The 23,610-nt window shown below is 43.7% G+C and overlaps 1 protein-coding gene across 3 annotated transcripts in view; it reads right to left on the minus strand.

Moving 5' to 3' along the window:
* Positions 1 to 336: 336 nt before the first annotated feature.
* Positions 337 to 23,610, minus strand: part of snx29 (sorting nexin 29) — a 79,308-nt gene continuing 56,034 nt past the window's right edge. For 2 of the 3 annotated variants that reach the window (XM_057032310.1, XM_057032301.1), the window contains exons 19-21: positions 13,326 to 13,466; positions 5,259 to 5,398; positions 337 to 2,054 (exon numbers count right to left, since the gene is read on the minus strand). In XM_057032310.1, coding sequence (XP_056888290.1) covers positions 1,928 to 2,054; positions 5,259 to 5,398; positions 13,326 to 13,466 — 408 coding nt within the window. In that variant the 3' untranslated portion in view covers positions 337 to 1,927. Of the gene's footprint in view, positions 2,055 to 5,258; positions 5,399 to 11,417; positions 12,564 to 13,325; positions 13,467 to 23,610 lie in introns of those variants that run through there. The other variant, XM_057032317.1, reaches the window with a different exon arrangement.

The raw sequence follows: 23,610 nt of genomic DNA on the forward strand, positions 1-23,610 counted from the left end.
GCTCTCTGCGTCCAGTGATAAGGATAGAGCCTGACTGCTGACTGTGGTTAGAAGAGAAGAACAGCTGAGGGAACTCTTCTACATTTGTGCATCATTTCTCTGATTATCTGCTTCGATGTGAAGGAGCTGGATGGGTACTGATGGAAAGGCCCTGGGTCATTTATGAGATATACATGCCAGGATAAGTGGACCTTACATACACAACTCAGTTTTAAAAATAGTCGATATGTGGAAGAGCGGGATTCGAGTTTACCAAAATATAAAGTATAAACCTTTTGGTTTCTAGTGTTGGTGCACTGTGTGTACATACAGGACAGGACGCATTTAGCAGCAGCGTAGTCAGATGAAGCTTTAGCTTCAATAACAGTCTTTAATAAAAAGATATATATGCAAAGTACATTGTCAGATTGACAAGATAAATAATGCCAACGTTGAAACCAAGACGTCCCTGTGCAGCTCTACACGCTGACCTCAAGTCATTGTCCAGAAAATCCTCATATTAAGGGGCCAAACCATGAAAGATGAGCAGGAACCAGGATTGATTAAAAACCCATGAGCCCTGTTCCTTTGCGTCTTCTCATGAGCTGTAAACATTGTTTACCGTTTTCCGAGTCGCCCCTTTGATTCGAGTTTCCATGAACCCTCCCGACACGATCACGTCTCGTTTGAACACGGCCTCTGACTACTCTTGGGAAAGCCATACATATGCATGAGCTTCTGTTTTACACACACTTGATGCTCCACAGCTTCCCTCGCTCTCCAATGAGCAGCCTTTCTTCAAGTGTTTAGTCATCGCTTAAACATTCATTTGCAACATATCATCGCATTAAGTCACGTTAGATAAACAATCTTTAAACAGTTTTCGGGCATAGCTGACGGCTTTTGCAGACATTGATGATAGCCAGCAAAAACGAAGCAAGTTCGATTAAAAGTCTCTTCTGCTCCAAAACCCTCTGAGAAACCATTTAAACTGATTTAAGACAAGATCATCGATCCCGAGCTTTACAGACAGGGATGATTACATTTTGCGTACTTGTCACCTCAATCTGGAAAGAGCAGTGATCGAAAATGTTGCAAACTAAGTTTATGTTTGCAAAGGTTGTTGTTTTTTTTTTTAAATGATCGATAGAAGAACCTCATGTTGGATGTAAACCGCCATTGGATCTTCTGCCCTCTGCTGACAGGACCAGTAACAACAATGCAAACATGCTCAAAGAGGTTATGACGCAGTCCAGATATGCTTTGATGATGTAGATCAAAGAATAACTGATAAAATATGATATAAGATTATCAGTGTTCCACGCTCTAAATTTATATCTATAAACCCATTTCTTAATAAAGTTTTCACAGCTCATTTGAGATTTTGGTTTTGAATACGATGCTTTAATGTGATAGTTATGTGAGATTTAAACAGATCTACTGATAGTATCTGATATGTTGCATGTGCTGCAGATGGTTCTCAACATAGATGAGTATTAACAATCACAGGCAGCAGTTGAGGATAAAGGAATGCACGCTGCCTGACACCCGCACACACAGAGTGGGCAAAAGCTGCAACACTGGAGGCACCAAGACACCCTCTCACTAAAATCTGAACAGCAGCAGCAGAAATAAAACACACCATCATAATCTCACTGGGTCTGAGATGAGCAGTCCTGGATAGTTCATGTGTGGATTACAGTCTCAGTAAGGTATGACTGGGTCCCTTGACAGGCAGCCTGGGTGAAACCATGTAATTAACCAGGCAATGAACTGAAACCTTTACATATCTTCCACCCATCAGCTGACACTTGTCTTCATTAGGGCCCCGGAGGTCCTCTCACAAGCCTAAAGCAGTGAGAACCAGCTGTAGCAGTCCAGAGGGGACATGGAAACATCCTCAATCACAGCCAGAAAGACCAATACGCTGTAGTTCAAGGCTCTGGGGTTAAAGGTCGCCGCTCTGAGGTTCCGGTCTGGCTTCCTGGTTGCGGCTGCGGCCCAGTCTGGGGAAGCGGGAAGAGGTTTTGGACCGTGGCGTCTTGGCTACGTTGTCGTTGGTCTGGGGTGTGTCACTATAAAAGAGCAAATGGACACGTTAAAACTAGAGAATTGAAAGCACAACATGACAAACTAGATGCTATGAATTGAGCAAAAGAGCCTTTTTTAAATGTAGTCACAACTCATTTTGTTTCCCCAGTTGCATGCAGGTATGTTTTCTTTCACTGAAACATTGTAACCACAGGAATCGTTTCAGGAATCACAGTTATTTACTTTGTACCCATGACCTTTATCTGTCTCATTACTGCCACAGAAACAGTCTGGACCACTTGAAGATGTGGCATAGCCCCAGTTACCCTGGCGACCGCCTTCACCACAAACGAACCTCTGATCCTGGGACTTATCTGACGACAGGCCACCAGTACTGGTCAAGGCGAGGAAATGAAAAGCAGCGAATGAACAGCGGGAGTCAAAATGTTTTCCCTGTGAATCCCTCAGCTGCATTTCATCCCCGCCGCGCTGACCTTCCGCCCGCTGCCGGAGACGCGGTGCAGATTTAGTAAAGGGAGTGACGGGGTCAAGCGCTGGAGCATTGGGACGGTCTTGTGTTAGAAGCGGATTCAAACTCACACAGCTCAGAATATATCAGAACATATCTCACAGCAGCGGTGGCGGCGGCACAGGTGGAGAACAGAGAGTGCAGACAGACGCACAGCAGAGGCAGCAGCATCGCTGCATGGTGAGATTGAAGAATATACAACCGCAAAGTTCGTCTCATAAGCGTCTGAACAAAAAGGCACATTTGTCTGGGCCACTTATCCCCGTATCGCCATGACGCCAGGCACGCTCAGTCAACCCATACAAATTTGGCCAGTCAGATGGGGGTGAGCTCCATCAGCAAATCAAAATTAAATTGGGGGCAGCATGCAGAGCTGAAACTGCAAGCCATCTTATTTATTCATATCAATCTAGCTAAAGTAGCTAAACGTGCTAAATTAATCAGGCTTATAGATTTTTTTCCCTCTCTTTCTCTCTGACTCTCAGAGTGGGCTTGTTGGCCTATTTGGACGTCATGTTGACTTATAGAGAATAATAACCTTCCCAGGCATTGTTGGAGTATTAATAATTGAACTGCAAAAACACATTAGGATTATAATAGATGGCTGCACACTCCTACTCTTGGGCACATCCACACATCTCGTTTTCAAATTTGTGAGACTCCAGTCACATATTGTTTGATCTGACGCTTAAGGGAGAGGACGACTGTTACCGAGCACCAACGACGACCGAGTTTTGGATCCAGCTGGTCTCTCTGAACACTGCAGCCCTCTTTTCCTCTTCCTAACACCACACCGCCTTTCCTGCCGTCCTCTGTTGTTGTATCTGTCCTCGCCTGCTCAAAATTCTCTCAATGCAGCATCTGTCGCCTCGTGTTTCAGCCCCACAGCCGCTCCAGCCTCACACAGGTTTTCCTCACACAGTATTTCTGGCTCGCTGTTTACTGGACTTGTTTTTATTATCCTGCCCAGAACAGTTTGTGTCCATCTGTGCGTACGAGCGTGTCGCCCTTAAAACAAGGTGCACGGCACGAGAAAGCAATCGTTCTAATTACCAACATGAAGCATTTTACTGGTATTTGAGAGCCATTCACAGTAGATAAATCTACATCAAAACCAGCCTGTTTTAAGAGGCTCTGCACTGGTTGTGCTGTTGTAAGTGATAGTTTACATGATATATGATAGAACATTAGATGCTGATCAGTGGTGATCCAGTGTCACCTGTAATTCCATGAAGCTCTGCCTGTAAGACTTGTGGTGTCAGTGCTGATCAGCGCAGGACAGACAGGACAGTCCTGCATACGTAAGGAAAAGTCCTTCACTATCAGCTCTGTCAGTCATCACCTGATTGTTGCAGCCAGTGCAGAGAGGACCTGCGCAACGTGTCGTGAACCTCAACACAGACAGGAAAGGAACGTTGGCAACGTTCTCCTGATGCTTCTCTCGTGATTGTTTCTCTGTAAGTTCAAGAGGAACAAAAGCCTCTGCCTCAGAGAGCAGAGGAACACCACGAGGAGAGGCGCAGGCTGTACCGCCTCGACACTGCAATATTTCATGCCATTCAAAGAGGCGCAATAAGTTTCTCTTTCAGCTGGGAGATATGAGGGAGACAGATGGGGATATTAAATCTCTTCAAGGCTAAATAATGAGCACTCGGTGTTATGGAGTTTAACACGGTGTTTGCATTTGTTCTATAGCACCCCTTTCCAAAAAAGCTTCAGATGATCCCTATTTTCATATTTTCCTATTCTCTTGACTGCTGTGACTGTCCACGGGAGCGACTCCGTGCTTTCCAACTGCAGGGTCTCCTGGAGGAACAGGAGGGAGCGCCGGATTCGCCTGCGGGAGCGTCTGCGGAGAGCACGGCTGCGAAAACGGCACACCTATGAAAGTACTTTTTTTTTCTTCCTGGTGTATGTGGGAGAAAAAAAATACCACATGTTACCATGGTAACCAAACGAACTTGGATGATTATGTAGATCTCGGCTTGGACGGTGCTCACAGAAATCACGCGCGTGCTGAGAAATACCCTTTGACAAATATCTACTAACGAATCTCCCACATGATGATTTAAGGAATTTCACAGGCGTTGCATTAAAAACAAGCGCGCGCACATATTCACTGCAGTCACGATGCTGTTGACTCTGATGTCTGCAGGGAGGAAATGGCGTTCCAGTCAGGTCACACGCTGACAGTAAGTGAAAACTGATTCTTGACAGGAAGTGAGTGGAACATCTCATTTTCAGATGTAGCCTGCGAGAGGTGGGCAGACACGGCATCGTGCACTCTTGCACTTGTCTGAGAGTGTGTGCATGTGTGAGAACATATACGCCCAATATTTAAATGTGCATGAGTGTAGAATGCAGAAATGTTAGTGTATTTAATCCCTCTGGTCCATATCTTATGAGAACTCTTGCTCTGGTAGACCCACTGGGTTTGACATCCTGTTGGATCAGAATTATCTGTGAAAATCGACTGTCAAGGATTGATTTTGGAGTGTTGTGTGAATATAGGAAGGGATTTACGGTTTGGAACATATCAATTTAAATGTTTTAATAGCAAAATAACAGCAATTTTCTGAGGATTCTGCCAACCAAACAGATTACATCACATCTTTCACAGACACAGTAGGAGCCCTGCGCTTCTCTCTGCGTCTCTTTCTCACTCACACAATCACACACTTGGAGAGATGCTATATCGAACACGCCTGTGTACACTTACAGACAGAAAGGCAGCAGAGACAGCAGGGTCTCTTTGGTCGGACGAGCTGTGAACTCCGGCAGTGTCTGGATCAGTTTGTTCATCACCATGCGAAGGTAACCCTGCAGCTGTTTCCTCCTCTCTTCCACAAACTTGGCATCCTGCAGACAGAGACAGACGGTATGACGGAGCTTTAGATTTCAGCAGCGTATAATTGATTTACGTCAACAGCAGAGTTTACAAGGCTTTAGGCTGAGCGTAGTGAGACAGACAATGGCTGTTGTCGCATGTTAGCCTGCGTGTTTTGGCTCAGCCTCTCAGTTCTATCACAGTCCACGAGGGCGATGCTTTCACTGGATGGTCAAAAAACTCTCTTGATGGTATTTGATGTCACTAAGCCCCTCCCACCTACAAGATCAAATGTCGGTATCTTTGTACCAGATAACCTCAGAGCCCCCGTCTCCAAACAGGACAGACCATTTAAATTATAGAGCATTTGTAAAGCTCCTCGGGTGCCAGAACATTGGCCAGATTCATCAGTTCAAGCCCGGCAAACGCGGCTGCGATCTGCCTGTTAAATGTTGCCCAAAGGACAAATAGTTCTGAGGTGAGTGATGACTAGTGTCACAGGATGGGCCGATTTAACATCGGCCAGTGGTGTTAAAGAGGTCACTCTGTGTTAGAGTTCTGGTTCAGTTATTTCAAGCCCAACTGCCCCTCTAGTCACTTTTTGGAGGGAAAATTCAATTTCCTTTAATAAGAAACACTGTATATTCATGCTGCCAATAACTAGACTGCCAAGTGCCCCCCTCCCCTGAGAGGCAATACTCAGTGGATTTGATTTATATGTTATTTTGTCAGTGTGTAATTTGGCTTTCTGGGACTCTGGAGGCAAATGCAAGGAGACACAGCTAATCGGCATCCAGCAAAGCAAACAGAGGACAGCGTTTGGAGCAATTAAATAACAGCCATTAAAAGAGGAAAACCATTTACTCATTGCAAGATATATCAATTGGTGCTGAAACAAGAATTATAATTACTCGTCACTCGTGTGTCATTTGTTTCTGCCGTATCCTGCAGTGGTCAGTTTAATGGCTAAGGTTGTGGGTTTGATTCCAGCTCAGGGCATTGTATGTAGAGTCTGCCTGTCCCTCTCACACTCCAAGAACATGCACCTGAGGTTCACTAGGGTCTAAAAATTCCTCCCTGCTATAGGTGAGAAGTCCACTCTCGCCCCCATCTGATGGATGAACCGAGGGTGGATAAACTGCTGCATGCTTGGTAAAAGAGACGCCGCATAAACTCGATGTGTCAGATTAGACTGCGGGTGCCAGCATGGGTTTCATGTTGTGTCAACACATCCAAGGACATCCTGGCTGCTTTTATGGATGTCAGGGCAGCAATAACACTAATGGACATCGTGACAGATTCATCCTCTTGTGCAGACAGTGAGGAGGGCTGAAGAGGCCAGGTGCTGTCCCTTGTTTGCAGAGTGGCACGAAAAGGTAGAGCAGAAACTGTGCTGGCATATTGATGCAGGTACAGGCCCACTCCTGTCCTATGACATCTACAGTTTTCTAGCTTCTTGGTTCGCTTGTCTGTCTTAGTTCCTCCCATGGCCTCCCTGTCTGCACCTTTAAGCCTTTGCACAATAGCTTGTTTCTAGGCGTGCGTTTTTCTACAGAATTGGTTGAGATATTAATACTGATACAGGACCATGAAGTGTTTGTGCATATCCACATATCACAAGCAGAAAAAGAAACAGGATACAGAGCTAAAAGCCAGTGAGGAGTGATAAAAGGGAGAGGAGCTGCCAATGAAAGAGAAGCATAATGTAGTCCCCTGCTTCAGGGTCTCCACAACTGCTCAGCAAATTAAGGGGATGAGGGAGGGGGACCACTCCAATATTATATCCAAAGAACTCAATGTTGCCTGGCAACAAAAAGACACTGCAAGATGCAAAAGAAAAAGCACGATATTGGATCAGGCCCCTTTGTTTTTCCCGAAGGGAAAGTCGATGCTTTTTAATAGTGAAATTGTGCGTTTTAAGAGACATATTTTTTGGTTGTTCTGCTCCTGAAGACACAGGCTGCTGGAGGGTTGGGATTCCATGTGGCACAAGTCCTGGGCTGAACATTCTGGTTGCATAATAAGCTGCAGTCTTGGCAATTCAGACAAGAGCAGAAAGCGGGCATATGTCCCATTCGTAAACCTGTCCAATGCTGCCTGACATGCAAAGCAAAACAAATGTCTCGGCTTCTCATACAGTCAAGTTCAAGTCCAAATCTTCCAGGTCAGGCCTTCAAACAGCAACAGCGGGGCCGATCTGAGCGTGCAGGACACTTGACTCAAACCAGAGTGGACACTGTTGGCACATGCTAGCAAAACGAGTTTCCACCAGGTTGGTTCACCGTAGACCGCAGTGAGGATGTCAGGCTGTTCCCGTACCACACTGTGGGTCCAGGTCATGCATTAAACATCACATGCAGTCCAGGGGCCGCTCATACAGGCCCACCACAATGTCTGCTTGTCATAATTAAAGAGGGTGAAACATGTATATTGCATAATATGTGAACACAACATACTAAGACTGGTTAATAATTCACTTTGTAGATTCTGATTAATTAATCAGGGCAACCTTGGCAATCCTCTCACTCGTTCTCTGTATGTGGAAATGGGGCCACTGCTGAAGGCCGCGGAGCTCTACTTCAGTGAGGCATATCGGCCCTGGCGGGGTCAGACTGACGTCTAACAGCAGCTCTCTGACTCCAAACATTTACACATTGTTTTTCTAGCTCCACTGGTCAAATTTCACACACCAACAAAGGTCGTCCAGATAGCTCTCTGGCCAGTCCCACCGTGGCAGCACAGCAGCTGTCTGAGGCTCCATTTTCAGAAAAATAATGGGCACAAACTGATTGCAGATGTATTACTCGGTTCTTTGCAACAAAGAGCCTTTTATGCACCGTCTCGCAATACTACTGAGAGACAGAGTGAGTAGAGTGTTCCACAAAGAAATGTCAGTCCCATCTAAGTATTCTTTCACAGTTTGGCTCTTTTTTAATTTGTGGCCCCTGGGAAAGAGGAACAACACTGCATCTCCATTTGTAGTGATGGAGGAAAATAGCAGTGATAAAAGCCTGACCAAAAATGAAGCGATTTTTATCAAAGCCCATTCAAGTGACATGAAAGCATGAGATGGGAGACAATAACACGAGTGAGAGATGAGAGACAGACGATGAAGGAGAAGAAAGGATGATAAGCCATTCAAATGCGGACGAGGCACGGCTAGTGAGAAAACCTGACAGTTTGGCTCTTGGGTCCGGCAAACAATGTGGCTTTCATGTAATCATCCTGCCCCTTTAGCGCCTCCACGTTAGCATCAGGAGGCATTTGACAGATGTAACTTGGGAACATTTAGTCTGTACGCTTGGCCAGACCCTGACAAATCAGCTGGTTAAGAGCTGTCACAGCCAGGGTGTGTGTGTGTGTGTGTGTGTGTGTGTGTGTGTGTGTGTGTGTGCCTGCTGTCTTTAACATGATCTGCCTCGCCTAAAGCACTCGGAGACACAGAGGGAGAGTCTCATTAGCTCATTAACGGGACTCAGAGACGCAGATGCACAGATGAATCAAAGACACCAAACCGTGCTGGTGACGAAGCATCACAAGGCTGCCACGAATAAATTTCGGGGTCAAATTGGCCAATGGCTGCTGTGACATGAGCCAATTCTCCATAAAATGTAATCATCACTGGTACCGTGGCTGTTTATAATAATGCAATTCAACATTGCAGCATAATTTGAACTACGGACTGTCCTGTAAGATTCGCTCAGCTAATTGGAGATAAAGGTAAGCGCGACATGTGAATGTTTTTATTGACATGCAAAGCTATTACCAGAATTAATCAGCTGACTACAGCTGAACATGAGCAGGTTATCTGCTTCAACACAAGAGGAACTGTCATTTTTATGGATTAATCCTTTTGTGCTTAACAAGGTTTTCTCATTTTCTCACTTTTGGATTGGTTGTTGTAACAAGCAACCAGATGAAACTTGAAATTGCCATAAAATACCTTTGGTATAACTTTACAACTAATCAGATCTACTTTATAAAGACAAGGACAGGCCACATAATCTGTTGATGTGATTATTCTAATTCAGTGGTTTATCTTAATGATCATTTCTACATGCTTCACACTTAGAGGAATTCCAATTAGAGTTGCAGTGACTGAAAATCTATGACGATTAACAGCAATCGCAGTGTTTAATCCATTCAGTCTGGGTCACCTGTAGGTCGAGCAGAGGAAGGATGGTCAGATCAATTGATAAAGCTCAGGTCTGAGTTTATATCTGACTAAACATTGCTGCTAAAAAGTCAAAGCAAGGAAACACTGTGGACAAAAAAGGTTCTACTTGCATTTCCCAGAATTTTTCTTTCTTCAATCCATTACATAGATTTCACTGTTAAACCCAGTTTCAAAAGAGAGGCGCCTCTGCACTGTGGCAGCTTGTCTTGTTCCTCCTACATTCATGGATTTGTCTTTAGAAACGGATCCAATTTTATGGGACGAAGTCATTTGGCATCTGGTGGATCTGGCGGATTTTACACTGGCTTCAAAAAAGTGTAAATGTAAACTCAAAGAGCTGCAGGATAAACATGGTCAAGTTCAAGGAAATGCTCATCAACGCTAAATCTCCAGCTGGAATCATCATTTTCATGTCCTCAGTCATGTTTTATGTCAGTTTGATTTAGAAACTCAAGCCAAGGAAAAGGTCAATTAAGGCCGGCATGTGAAATATCGTCGTAAAACCACATGAGCAGGCACAAATCTTTCTGTCTGAAAAGTAAGGCAAGATTTCATGAAAAAAAATATATAAAAAATAATCCCCTCATTAAAATATCAAAGGTTAGAAAATGACTGGGGGGGGAACCACAATATTTCCAAAAGGCTCGAAGTGTCCCCAGCTGGAAAAATCTGAATGTGCCTTAAAAAGTGATGATACTGAACAGACGGAGGTACACTGGCGTTTAAACTCACATCGTCTGTGACGTCTGATTCATGTAGTGAGCACTGAAGTTAAGCACAGATCAGTTTTACACCTCTGTGAGTCACCATTCCCCTCCTAACGTTGAGTCCTGACATCGAGCGGGGCAGATTAGCCAATTACAGACCACGGGGACGCATGCTGCATGGCAATTCAGTCCTGTAAGCATAGCTAACATGCACGTGGACAGGTGTGTGTATACTGTGTCTTAAATCCTTTGACAACTACAGCTTTGTTTTTTTCCAACTCTCAATCATTGGGCATGTATGTGCACATGTGAGATAAATGCATCCACAGAGCTGTTAAAAGGCTTATGAAGGCCTCACATAAGTAACCTACTCTCACTTTCTTCATGCTTAGGTGCTCATAATACACAGGTCCTAGGTGTGTGTGTGTGTGTGTGTGTGTGTGTGTGTGTGCGCATGCTTGGATATCAAAGTCAACTTTGGATTTGCACAACTCCGTATCAAACGTGTCACTTTGGTAAGGATAAAGGCGGGAAAGAGGTGAGGAGGGAGACGGCAAACGGAGAGGCAGAGATTAGAAAGCTGCACGCGTGCATGCGAACAGAGCAGGAAAATAAAAACAGGAGGAAAAAGATGCAAACTGAGAAAGCCTTTGATCAACGCTGGTTTTGTCACAGTGCTCGACTATGTGTTTAGAGAGCGAATAACCGCACACATTATCAACAATCACAAAATAAATATTCTGTGCGTGCACTCTGTGCACAAGTCTCTTGTGCTGTGCAGCACTTCAATAAGCTCCTCATCAGAAACACGGCACCAATAAAGAGCTCTGCTGCCTGAGGCTTTCTCCCCTTTAATCGCTTCTATTCAAAATCAGTTTGCAAACCCTCAAAAAGTCTTGAAAGTCACTGGTTTTCACAATGTAATGTCATTTAGGGGGAATATACAAAGTACAAAAGGGACTAAATAAATACTGACTCCTCCGTCTAACCAGCTATTAGTTATTGGCAGTACTCTAGTAAATGTTTAAATGGCATATATTTTAGAACGGGTCATAAACCAGCACTGCTGTATGTTATGAAAATGTGTTTCATATGTTTATGAGGCCTCAGGAGACGAAGTAAATGCTGATGAGTGCATAAAGAATGCCTAATCAATTTGCAGACTCGTTCCCCTTTAGAGCTTTTTAATGGAAGCATTGAAACCAACTTTATGGTAAACAGAAACGTAGATTGTAAGAGCACGTCTAAACATACTCTGTGAATATTGAACAGTTATGATCATCAGTATTCAGGGATGGAAAATAAATGGTCAACAATGAATGCACCAGGAGAAGAGATGTTTCCTTTCAATAAAATATGTTATTACAAATGAAGAAAGTCAGCTTCACTGGTCATCCTAACAAAGTAAATGACGTTGTTGGTGGCTGGGGAGGGGGGAAGGACACCTCCCTAAACCTTAAACCTGAATGAGACCTGTCAGCAAGTCTGTGACGGTGTCCAAAAGCGAGTGTATTCAAATGCCAAAACAAATGTGGTTAACATCGAATCGTTTTTTGCACCTCACGTTTGAATGGATGCATCAAATGGAATGAAGGACAAAAGGATTAAATTACCCTTTATATACCGGTACTGTGAAAGCCTCAAAAGGGGTGCAACAGGGCAGGGTTTTGACTGAAAAACATATGGCTACTACTTTGTTTTAATAAAACAAAATACAACTGAAACTGTAACGCTCCATTTTACCACAACAGGGGGATCGTTGCTGTTTTCGCCACTCTAAACAGGCTGAGAGAGTCAGCAGCAAACCTCAACGAGTGAAATAACAGGGAAACACAGAGCAGCAGGCCTGCTGATTACTGAGAAAACCACACACCCACTATAAACACACAGGGATATACAAAATACACACTTCCAGCTGAGGAGGTTCAATTCTCGTACAAAAACAGCCTAGTTAGACACAGTTTTATGCTTTTCAGTTCCAGGTTGCATCTGTCAATTGTGGTTGAGCAGTGCAGAGTCGTGTGCCCAGCATCACCGGTGGAATCGGGCTCTCGGCCCACCTGAATGGGGTCTGTTTCTGACAGTTTGGGCAGAAACGTGCGCACGAGTGGCTTGGCGGAGTTTATTTTGAGGCGCTCTGGCTCTGTCGCCCTCTTGGGCTCCCTCCTCTCCTGGCGTACTGGCCTGCCTCCTAGAAGCTCCTCCAGGTTCTTGGCAGTGTGCTGAGAGAACAGCAAACCTCCTGGTCATGTGAATACACATGTGCGCTCTTGCAGGGGCTGAACTACCTGAGCACCACTAGTGGTGAAGGCTCTGGAAAAATGCAAAGATGGTCAAGACACAGCCACAAAGAATGCGGACATGGAAATGTTCACTTTACTGTTTTCTCATTGGACAGGTTGATACCCCCACACGTGTGGCTGACTTGGAGTTGACTAGGAGATGATTATGTGTTCCCTTTATATTTGAGCAGCGTGTATATTTAGCAGACTTTAATCCTGTAGAAAAATTGAACGACTCAGACAAATACACCCGTTAGACTGGAGATTTCTGTTCAGCTTCTGCAGTGAAAGTCCCTCTGAATGTGGGGAGTCAGAACTATGATGGCCTGTTCAACCAAGCAAAGAACTGAGGTCAGAGCCAAATATCAGAGAGGGAGTGAATGGGATGAAAACCATGTGGGGGAGAGGGAGAGAGAGAGATCGTATGAGGAGCCTTTCCTAACAATAAAAGCTCTGATGACACCATGACAACCTGTAGGACATTCAGTGACAGATGGCATTTGTGTGGTTTAGCCAAAGCTCTGGTGGTAAGCTGCAATAGAAGTAAAAGTCCCCTTATGCTAGTTCAGAGCTTTGCCAGTTAACTCAAAATAAACTCTAATTTTGTGTAATTTCCCTTGATTAAACCTCTTGACTAACCACTGGGATGTGATATCCCTTGAGTGTCTAGTATCCAGTGGTTCCTCTGGTGGAAGAAGGCCTGATGTCGGTCGCTTGAGGCGAGACAGTAAAGCTGAGGAAAGAGAGTCAAAGTGCAGGTTGGCCATCACACAAAGAGGTCACCCTTGCTCACCTTGTTTCCTAAAGCTTTTTTGGGTGGGAAATTGAAGGCGTGAACCTGTGGAAACTGTGTTCTCAGATGGTTGTGGAGCTCTCTGAATTCTGTGTACCGCCTGTACACGTTCCACTCGTTGTCCTGGATACGGATATATACCTGAAGACACAAAATCATCATAATCAGCGCATAATAAACTGCGCCACGATTGCATTTTCTGTTAAACAAGTGCAAAAGATTTAAATCAACGATGAAATGAAACACTGACTGAAGATTTGTCGGTTGAGAAATTTTAAATATTAGTCCAAGTTCTCACAGCCTTTATAATAACCCCACCGACATAAATAAATGATGCCACTCTCATCCTTTTAACTGTGCACTTTCAATTATACACTGCAGAAACACAGAGGCCGCCTATAAGCACGGCTGTGCTGCCACCGTCTCCACGCACGGCTTGCAGCTTTATTCACATTGATGAAAAAAGAGGGGAGCGCACAGAGGGGGAAAGATGAGCTTATTACAAGATGAACAGAAAGAAAGAGCGGTTCCATTTTCACAGCTGAACGAAAGAACACGCTGACAAAAGAAAGAGGCCTGAACGGCTTTTTTGATTTCAATTTCGAAATGCCTAAGTGGGGGGTGGGGGGTGGGGGGTGATTCAAATAAATGAATGTGAGAGTCAAAAATTGAGCTCCGTGACAAAAAAAGACCTATACAAAGTAAATAAAGAGGAGGAGGAGGGGGGGGGGGGGGGGTCAGAACTCTGTGATGTTGGGAAAAGTTCTGTGATATCATCACATAAGCGTCCCTGCAACACACCAAAATTCAAACCTAAAGCCTGATTTCTGATGAAAGAGTGTTCTCATTTTAGAAATGTTGAATAACCACTCAGTTGTTGTTAAATAAAACACCACTAGCCTAAAACTGACACTGTTATTCTAAATGCTACCAGCGTGTCAATGTTATCTGATATCTGACATCACAGATTGGACCAAAATTAATTTTCACTTTTTGGAGACAATAGTTCCTTTTGTCAAAGAAAAAACTGACATGTTGAAGAGCCATTAATAGAAGACTGACAGCAGAAGCCTGGTTAATATTGCTGCATCAGTGAGAGACATGTCTGGACATTAATGATATGAGGCGATATATATGAGAAAATGACACCTTACAGTCTGGTGAATGAATTAAAAGCAGCTAGCGGAGCTTTAAATAGACTGGAAATAGAAAGCAGGAAGTGAGGCAGAACACTTGGGGGCTGTTTTAATGGTCATTACTGCTGACTTCATCAACAGACCAAAGGACGCATTTGAGGAGCATTTTCATACATGAATAAAAGTTACTCCATTTTGAGTATCTGGGTAATTATATACTACTCAGTATATAATGAGTGTGCATTAGTCCTATAGAAAGCTTTTTTTTGTAGAAAGAACAACACTATTGTTACAGTAAGGCAATTCGCTGAAGGACATTATTGAAGTATAACGGATCGCCATAGCAGAAAATAACCATTTAAGGTCTCTCTCTGGGCCAGCTTAGGGCATCCGTTCCTGGATTGTGTCCCCAATTCTTGTTTTTCTTCAGGTGCTTTTAACATAAGTCAGAGAATGTCAGAAAAAGGCGCTGCTCTTAAGTTTAGGTTTCAATCTTAAAGGACAGATGAGCACAAATAATGAGTTGGAAAAGCACAGATTTGAGCGTTCTGACTGAACCCAGGAAATACCCCGTCATCCCTCACAATCAATCGCGATGTGGGCGTAAACAAACATGGCAGGAAGCAGCCACGAAGAGGTGACTGCGATCATTTTCTGGCTGATTTGTTTTGAAAAAGAAAAGGCTTTAGGGGCAATCTAGGGGACGAGGTTTCACAACTGATTCCATTCTGCTAACACACAACAGCAAAGTCTGATGAGATCAAATTCAACCACTGTATTTTTCCCCTGGGGGCATTTTGAAAGGAGCACAACACATCCAAGGACATAGTCAAGACATAAACAATGAAACAAGCAAATTGCAGGTTACTACATCATCTTTTAAAGTGCTATGGCCCTGCAAATAATTGCTGCTAAACTGCACGGTGCAACAGATCCCCTGCAAAAATGTCAAAGCAATCAGGATCAAATGGAGCATCTGGACATAAAGCAAAAGACCAAAAACAAAAAACACATCACTACTTTGACTTATTATTTTAATGTTGAAAAATAATAGTACTGATGGTGGCAGATGAGGACCAAAGCAAATCCTGATTTACAGAAGCTCATCTGACAAAGATCTGCGCAGACAGAAAGACCTGAATCCAGAAAATGACAGTATGACAAGATGGAAGCGGACAGGCTCACTAATGGAGGGAAGAAATGTCACATCAGCACGTTATGTCTGACACACAGAAGCGCAACTTCTGTTTTCTCAGGAGGAGAAGGAGGAGGAGAGGTGTGTGGATCCTAACCAGTCTAATAAAATGGACTAAACTAAGGTGAATCTGAGCTCAGCAAGTAAATCACATGACAGAGGACACCAAGGTGCTAAATGGGTTTTAAATTACGTCACATGACTCACCTGCATTTCTTGACATTGTGAAACCAACTATTAGCGTTGCAGCTAATGGTGTATCCCACACACTCCACTGAGAAAAGTCTGCGTTTTAAATATTTAACAAGGCGCGCTGAACAAATCTGCTGAGTGCTTGTTGGTTTCACGAGTATGACAAACAGAGATGTAGCAGCTAGCTAGACAAACGACTACATTTAAATCCGAGACTGTCACCACCCAACAGCTTCATTGAGTAACACTTCAGTGAGTGTGAAATGTACAAAATCTACATAACATGTTTTTACACCAAGAATATTTTACAGGCTGCTTTGAGGACCAAACCACAGTGGGTGTGTATGGAAATGATGTATGGAAAAGCTCCCTGTGAGTCCGGATCCACATTTGACGTTGTATTTGAACCCCCCAAACATGAACGCGCTCCTCTCATATGGCAGCATTAGCACAGCAAGCTTAAGCCACTCCACAATGTCTCATTGGCATGCATATTTATAGCCCGTGCACAGATCCCCTGCTCAATAATTCCAAAAAGACTTTCATTATCTTTAGCAGAAATCTTGGCAACATCTAAACTGCAACATCCTTGAATATTCGAGCGCCGCTGCTTTGATTTCTCCAATAAAAGCCTCCGTCTAAGTGGGACAGGGCGTCTAATCGTGGTGGATAAGGCTCTGGTGGATAAGGGTGTGCTCTGGCTGTTGTTGAAAGCTGAACTGGGACGGACACAGTCCCATTGTCAGTTTTTGAATAGCTTTTGAAAACATCTGAGAAAGCAATAATAACGGCTGTGATAAACATGTGACGTCGCCATGGCAATGTAAAATGTCAACGCGACATTTAATGTTAAAGGATGAGCAAAGTATGATGCCAAGAACGAAGCTGCAGCTTCTGTCTCCCTTAAAAGTTCTCCATAAGCAGAGAAGATGCTACTATGCCATCCATCTGCTCCTCACTCCATGAAACATCTGCTGCTTGACTGGACGACCTTAAGAGCTTGATGATGTCTGTCCCTCGTGGAAATGGTGAACGCTTAAATTTGGCGTTGAAATTTAAGTGTCCAAACAAACTTTTTGTGCTAATTTGAAAGGAGTTCATCAGTTTCTGGACGGGTCAGGTGTGCCTGCTACTGGAAACCACTTCAACTTCCACCAATAGAACTGGTAATTGGGACAGAGATGCAGTTGAGGATGAAACAGGTTAGTCAAACTGCAACAACATACTGAAAGATTTAAACATGATCATGTCGACAGGGTGACATTAAAATCATGTGGAAGGAAAACAAGAGTTCTTTAAAAACTTTGACCAATCCAAACCAGCGGGGCAAACAGAGAGTAAAATAGAAACAGACGACATTGGAGAAAAACAGACATGGAGACACAATGAAAGGGTGATTACTACATTCACCGCAGTCAGGTTGTTTATTTCGGAGCTCCGCTGTTCCTGATGCTCCACAGAATTAGACACTGTCGGCAGGAAAGCCAGCGGATGAAGACGGGGATGAGACAAGATGGGGGAGGAACGAGAGGATGGTGTTGGAAATGTGGAGAGACGAGCAGACAGCTGAGAGTCCACCGGCTAAGAGGGTCTTTTTCCATCAAATCCAGACAAGTAAAAGGAAAATGACCAAATAACAGCACTATTTAGTTCACCAAAGGAAGCGATTAAAGCATCAGCGAGGCAGCGTGACGAGGGGGGGGGTGGCACCTGAATCTAAATCAGAGCTGTTGCTAAACTGAAGCAGACAAAAGGAGTTTACTTACACTTCAAAAGGCACATCCTCACCCCACATACTTGTTGCTAAAAGAATAATACATGGTGGGTTCCAATTTATCCTCCACCACAGTCTTTCAAATCAATGCATTATATAATCCTTTTATTCTATAATCGCCAATCAATCAAGCTCTAAAACAGCTACAAGGGACAAATAAATACGAGTTGATCGGGTTTCGAGGACTGAGTGGGACTACAGGGGATGTAAAACCCCTCCTAAAATAAACCCAAGCCTACAGCAATCACAGCCGCCACCACAGCCTTCAGCAGGGCAACCACTTCCTGTTTACCAATAACAGCTAAGATGTGAGAAGAGATGTACTTTCTGCCATATATGGTTCCCAGCAAAATGTAAAGTGAATCTATGGATTATTCATTTTTACCAAAGTAATTTCCCTCATTTTTGCTTGACTGATTTTTGGAAGCCTCGCCGATGTTCACCTGCAACACAGGATTGCATCTTCTTTCAATCTGTAGGTCACTAGAGTTATTCTTTTACTCTATAATTTGTTTTTGTTTGTTGTTCTGGCCTTAGACAACCTGATGCCCTTTTCCTTTTCTTCCAATCTCACATAAATATTTGTCTAATAATCCAGCAAACTGACACTGCGAGTTCCTTCATGAAGCTTCGAGGCTACGACAGTGAAAATAGAAAACTTTATCCGTCCTTTTTACTTTATTCCCCATTAGGAATGCTCACATCTGCCTCAGCACATACACATTTATGTCATTATTAGGAAAATGTTAAAGTCTTCAATCAGCAGTATGAAGTTGCAAATGAATATTAGTGTTAGCTGGATTATACTAGAGGTTTACTGGAAATGATGGACTGTTCAGCACCTCCTGCAAAAGATGGAGACTATATAATGTGTATGGTAAACTAAAGGGGGGGGGCATTGTGACAAGACAGTCATTATTGCTGTCAATAATCACAATTACTCCCCTTTTTTGTGCTCTTCATCTCCCACTCCTTTTTCCTGTCAGCTCCCTCCCACTCCTCCTTCTCCTCACATGTCCTTCCATAAACACTTGATGAAAAACTCAGTCACGACAGGACCCTTCCGTCTTCCTGACTTTCCTGTGAATGGCTCACGGAAGTTCGGAAAATCTGGCTCTGAGTGCAGAAAATGAGCTTCGAGGGGTGAGCGCAAATGGTGGTGGATGTCGAACAAAGTGGACCTGAGAGAGCGGGAAGGGAGAGCAAAGCAGACGGGATGAAGGCTGAGAGGGAACGATAATTAGAGACGGGAGCAAAATGGGTAAATATAAACTGAGATTAACAATAAAGAGTGAGGAAAGAGAACAGAGGAGGGGAGGGGAGGCAGACTGACAAATTACATTCCAACCCACGATCTAATCAGTTTCCTTGAGGGTAAAGCAGGAATCATCACAATCCGCACCGAGTGGCTCCAAGGGAGCGTCGCCGGCTATTCTGCCATCCTACACTGGCGGGCAGAGGTCCGCACCAGAATTCTCACATTCCATTTCCACCCACATACCTTTGACGTAATTATTTTCTTGACCGTGGAGGGCACTACATCATGTTGAAGATCTAAATGATGGTCACGGGGGAGTAAATCCTTACAAACCATCATTTCAGCTAAAATTTTCACCACTAATGTTATCAGCAACAACCCGACATGTTACGTCTTCACATTACTGTCAGGTGTGCTGGACTGTTGTGGTAAAGGGAGCAAAATCGAATGTTTAGTTTTCAGTTGCTAATGCCGCACGCAGTCAGCAGCTCCATCTAATCGATCCGTACATTGACTAAAGTGCAACTTAAATAAGAATGATTATGTGACACCACAGCAGGGCCACTGAGAGAGAACTCCTGAAATTAAACTTCAAACAGGAGTGAGGTTTACAACGGAATGTTAAAGCTGGATGGTAACAGAGGAGGCAAGCTACAGGTGCACGTGAGGGACAGAGGGGTGTGCACGCCACTTGTGGGAAGGCAAGTGGTTCAATATTATCAAACACCAGTTGAGATAAAGGACTCAAAAATCCATCACCCGTGTCCATCGACAGCTGTGCCTCCTGCATACGTGCCTCCGAACCTCCCAACAGTAAACAGCTCTGGTTGAAAGCACTCGAGCGCCTTAAATGGAAATGCAATGAAAATTACACTGAAGCTCTAAGATGATGCGACGCACACGCTGCACGGTGCAGCAGTAAAACCAGCTTCCTGAGGATGATAATCTATGACTGATAGATGCAAGACCAAGACAACTATTGTAATTATCGCCGCCATCAATGTAAAACATTCATCATTAACATCATCAACATAATCTCCCTCTGTCACAAACCACCATTATTACAGTCATAATCACTCCCGCACAAGCTCACACTCCTGCGAGACGACTTCCGCACACTCATTGCGTGTGAGATCATCACCATTTAAGCCCCAAGAATCTTCATTCCAGTGCATCATTCATACACTTCACATGAATACATATGAATGCATTATCTCATAACCAATGTGGTTATAGCCACTGGCTAATGAGGGCCATTTCCACCGATGCTCATTCAGATGTAAAGAATCCACAATTTTCCCAGGTTAGCGATGCAATTCTTAATGACTGATATAGGTGTTAACATGTTTTTCTCTGGGGGGGTTGCAGTCCATTGAAAGCCCAGTTGCAGACCTCTAAAAGAGTGTCAGGGGGAGCGTCTCAATTATTCATTGAGTAGATGATATATGTGGTTTCATACAGCGCATATTAAAGGACTGCAGGAGTTGAATGGAAGAGGAAGACTTTATGTAACTGCAATTAATTGGGGGCTCCTGTCAGTCTCATGCTCTCAGAGCACACAAACATCCCCAGATAAAGGTAATGTATTCATGATGAGAGGCAGAAAAGATGTAAAAAGTAGTTTTTAAAAATGCACAGGACACGTGGTTTGATCAACCAAACCTCTTCAGTCTGTACTTCACATAAATGTGTCTGTGAGGGACAGAGAGCCAGCGTGAAAATACGTTTTCATACCACTCATACTGCCTCCTCAGCATAGTAGAGACAGTGAGAAGTTTGCAGAACAGAAGTGTAGTGCTTGACAGGTCTTCCATACCTGATAAAGTACCTTAAAGGCAAAAATCATAAAACTTGCCCTGATATGTCTGCAGATGTTAAGAAATGTTCATTTAAAATACCTATATCACCGACAACAGTAGTCCAGCCAGAACATTTTTATTTTTAAAATGTGTAAATAGCCCGTAAATAGTGATATTTCTATTTTGTGTGTTGGTCTATAGCGCCACCCTCCACAAACCTATATATAGGTCCTTTACCCCAAGCCTAAGGTTGTTAGTCCAAATACAATTATTATATGTTCTAAAGGCATTTCTCAGTGCATCTAATAACGTTACGTCCCAGTTAATAAAGTTAGTGAAGATCAACTAATCAAAAATTCACCCTACTTGAAACGTCTGAATATATTCATTGGTGCAATCAGAGTGTGCATGTTCAAATGAGTCAACAAGTAATCACAATCACAGTTGCCTCCTCACCGGCAAAACTCCACACAATCTTCGCAGTGTCAGCGATAGTGCAAACAATATGCTGCCACCTCTGGGTGACACCTTACACTCGGCAACCTGAAAGTTTCCCAACAGCACTGCAAAGAGTGTCTCAGCGCCCAGAGATAAAGATGTGATGGGAAGTGAAAGAAAACGCATCAGTAATGTTGAAATTTAAAGCAATCCATCCAGCACTGGAATATAACCAGAGCAGGCCAGAGCAGATTTGACGGATGTTGCCGTCCCACTTTTCTAATCGCTCATTCCGAATGTATATATTTCATTATATGAGCTTGAGCCCGCTGTCTTATTTCACACTTTCACATATCCCGATAACACAAAACTAGCTAGCATCCCATTTATTTCTGAAATGAAATGAGTTCCTCATCAGCTTCTGACTGATGGTCTTGGCAGCACAATGCCGGTCGAAAATACACAGGTGATGGAAACACAGACGCCCACCACAAATGGCTGCTTGTGTTCATTAACGCCGTGCAGAAGATTCCCCCTTCCATCCTCTCATGATAGCCTCTATTGTTGGTATTGTGTGGGAGGGAGACAGTGATATGCCGCGACCGGTATAATTCTTTCATTATGGGTTCCGAGGGGGGGAAAGAGGCACAGCGAGGGATGGAGTGATAGAGGGATGTAGGCCCAGAGGCGCAGCGTGCCACAGAGACAAACCCAACTGATAATGGAGCAAATCCATCAGTCTCTCTCGCTCTCTCTGTCTTTCTCTTGTCATCCATCAACGGGCGTTACTAAGCATTAGATGGGACGTCATTTCAGGAAAAGTGGCTGTGGATGAATGCAAAGAGAGGAAATAGAGAACAAGCAGTTTTTGTGTCACTGTTATGCCGTGCACTCAGGCGACAAAAGAAGTTAGGAGAGACTGGCCAGGAGGGACAGAGAAGGAAGAAGCAGAAATAACGGGGCCAACAATGCGAGGGGGAGACGTTACGTTAGGCTATATGTCACAATCTGAGCAGCAGTGTAAAAGCTGTCTGCTGATTTCTATCCACAAGGTTGGTCTAACATAACTACTACTCTGCATTCTAAAATCCCCTTTGTTGCCTCCCAAAACCATCTTGATTGCTTTGGCTCATTGCTCTCATCACTGGCTCATTCTCGTAGGCATATATGCATATGTTTGAGTGTGAGAATAAGAGAAATAGATTTGGAATACACAAAATACACTGCCTGGCCAAAAACCCTGGATTTAACTCAGCAAATAGGTAAGAGCCTCCCATTGGATAATTACTGCATGTGTGATTATCTTTCAGCTGGCAACAAGTTATTTAACCCCAACCGATGCAATGAGTAGCTTCAAATTTCTTAAATAACCATGTCAAAAAAAATCCTGTGGTCGGGGAAAAGATGTTAGGCTTTGAGGAGGGTCAAATCAATGGCATAGATCAAGCAGAGAAAACATCTGATGAGACTGCAGAAGAACTGTCCAAAGAAGGATAGCAGGGAAGCAACATCTTCAAGGAACAAATGGGGTTTGAAAAAATCCTGAATGTCTGATTAGCGATCACTTAAATATTAGGTGAAATCAAATCATAGAAAAATCACAGCAGTACTCAGGGTTGCGTTAAATAGTGAAAGCGAGAGCATTTCCACATGCATAAGGTGAAGGGAACTCAAGGGATTAGGACTGAGCAGCTGTGTAGCCTTAAGAAAACCATTAATCAGTGAGGCTAACTGAGAAAAAAGGCATCAAATAGCTCGAGAGCACAAAGATTAGACGCTGGAAAAATGAAAGGTTATGTGGTCTGATGAGTTACCCTCTTCCAGAGTGATGGGTACATGATGGTAAGAAGAGAGGAGATGCAGTGATGCACCCATTATCCCTACTGCCTCCTGTACAAGGCTGCAGGGGCAGCTCTGAGCTGGGGTTGCTGCAGTTGGTCAGGTTCAGCTACATTATGTGCCCAAAGAATGAGGTCAGCTGACTACCTGAATATACTGAATGACCAGGTTATTCCATCAGTGACTTTCTTTTCTTCCCTGAATATTAATATAAGATATTCCAAGATGACAAAGCTAGGATTCATCAGACTAAAATTGGGAAGGAGTGGTTGAGGGAGCAGTAGGTATCATTTTCACACATGGTCCAGACCAAACCCCGCTGAGCATCTTCTGGGATGCGCATCCGCTTCTCCCATCATTAATATGAGGTCAGGAATGAAACTTATGAAGCTTACCAAAACAATGCCACAGCCAATGCATCCATAATCAAAGCTGAAGGTGGTCCAATGAAAAATTAGTGCGTGAGTGTGTGTACTTTTTGTGGAAGCAACTTTTTTTTAGACAGCCAGTGTAGTGCATGCACGCACATGAGGGTATTTCAAAGAGGATGCTGGCATCTCCCTGACAACTTTCCCGGGTCTATAAGACCACTGACTCGGTGTTCAATCACCTCTAAATCCTCACCTTAACAACAATGACTCCAGTAACCTTGGC

The sequence above is a fragment of the Takifugu flavidus genome, chromosome 1, assembly GCF_003711565.1.
Source record: "Takifugu flavidus isolate HTHZ2018 chromosome 1, ASM371156v2, whole genome shotgun sequence".
NCBI classification, from domain to species: domain Eukaryota; kingdom Metazoa; phylum Chordata; class Actinopteri; order Tetraodontiformes; family Tetraodontidae; genus Takifugu; species Takifugu flavidus.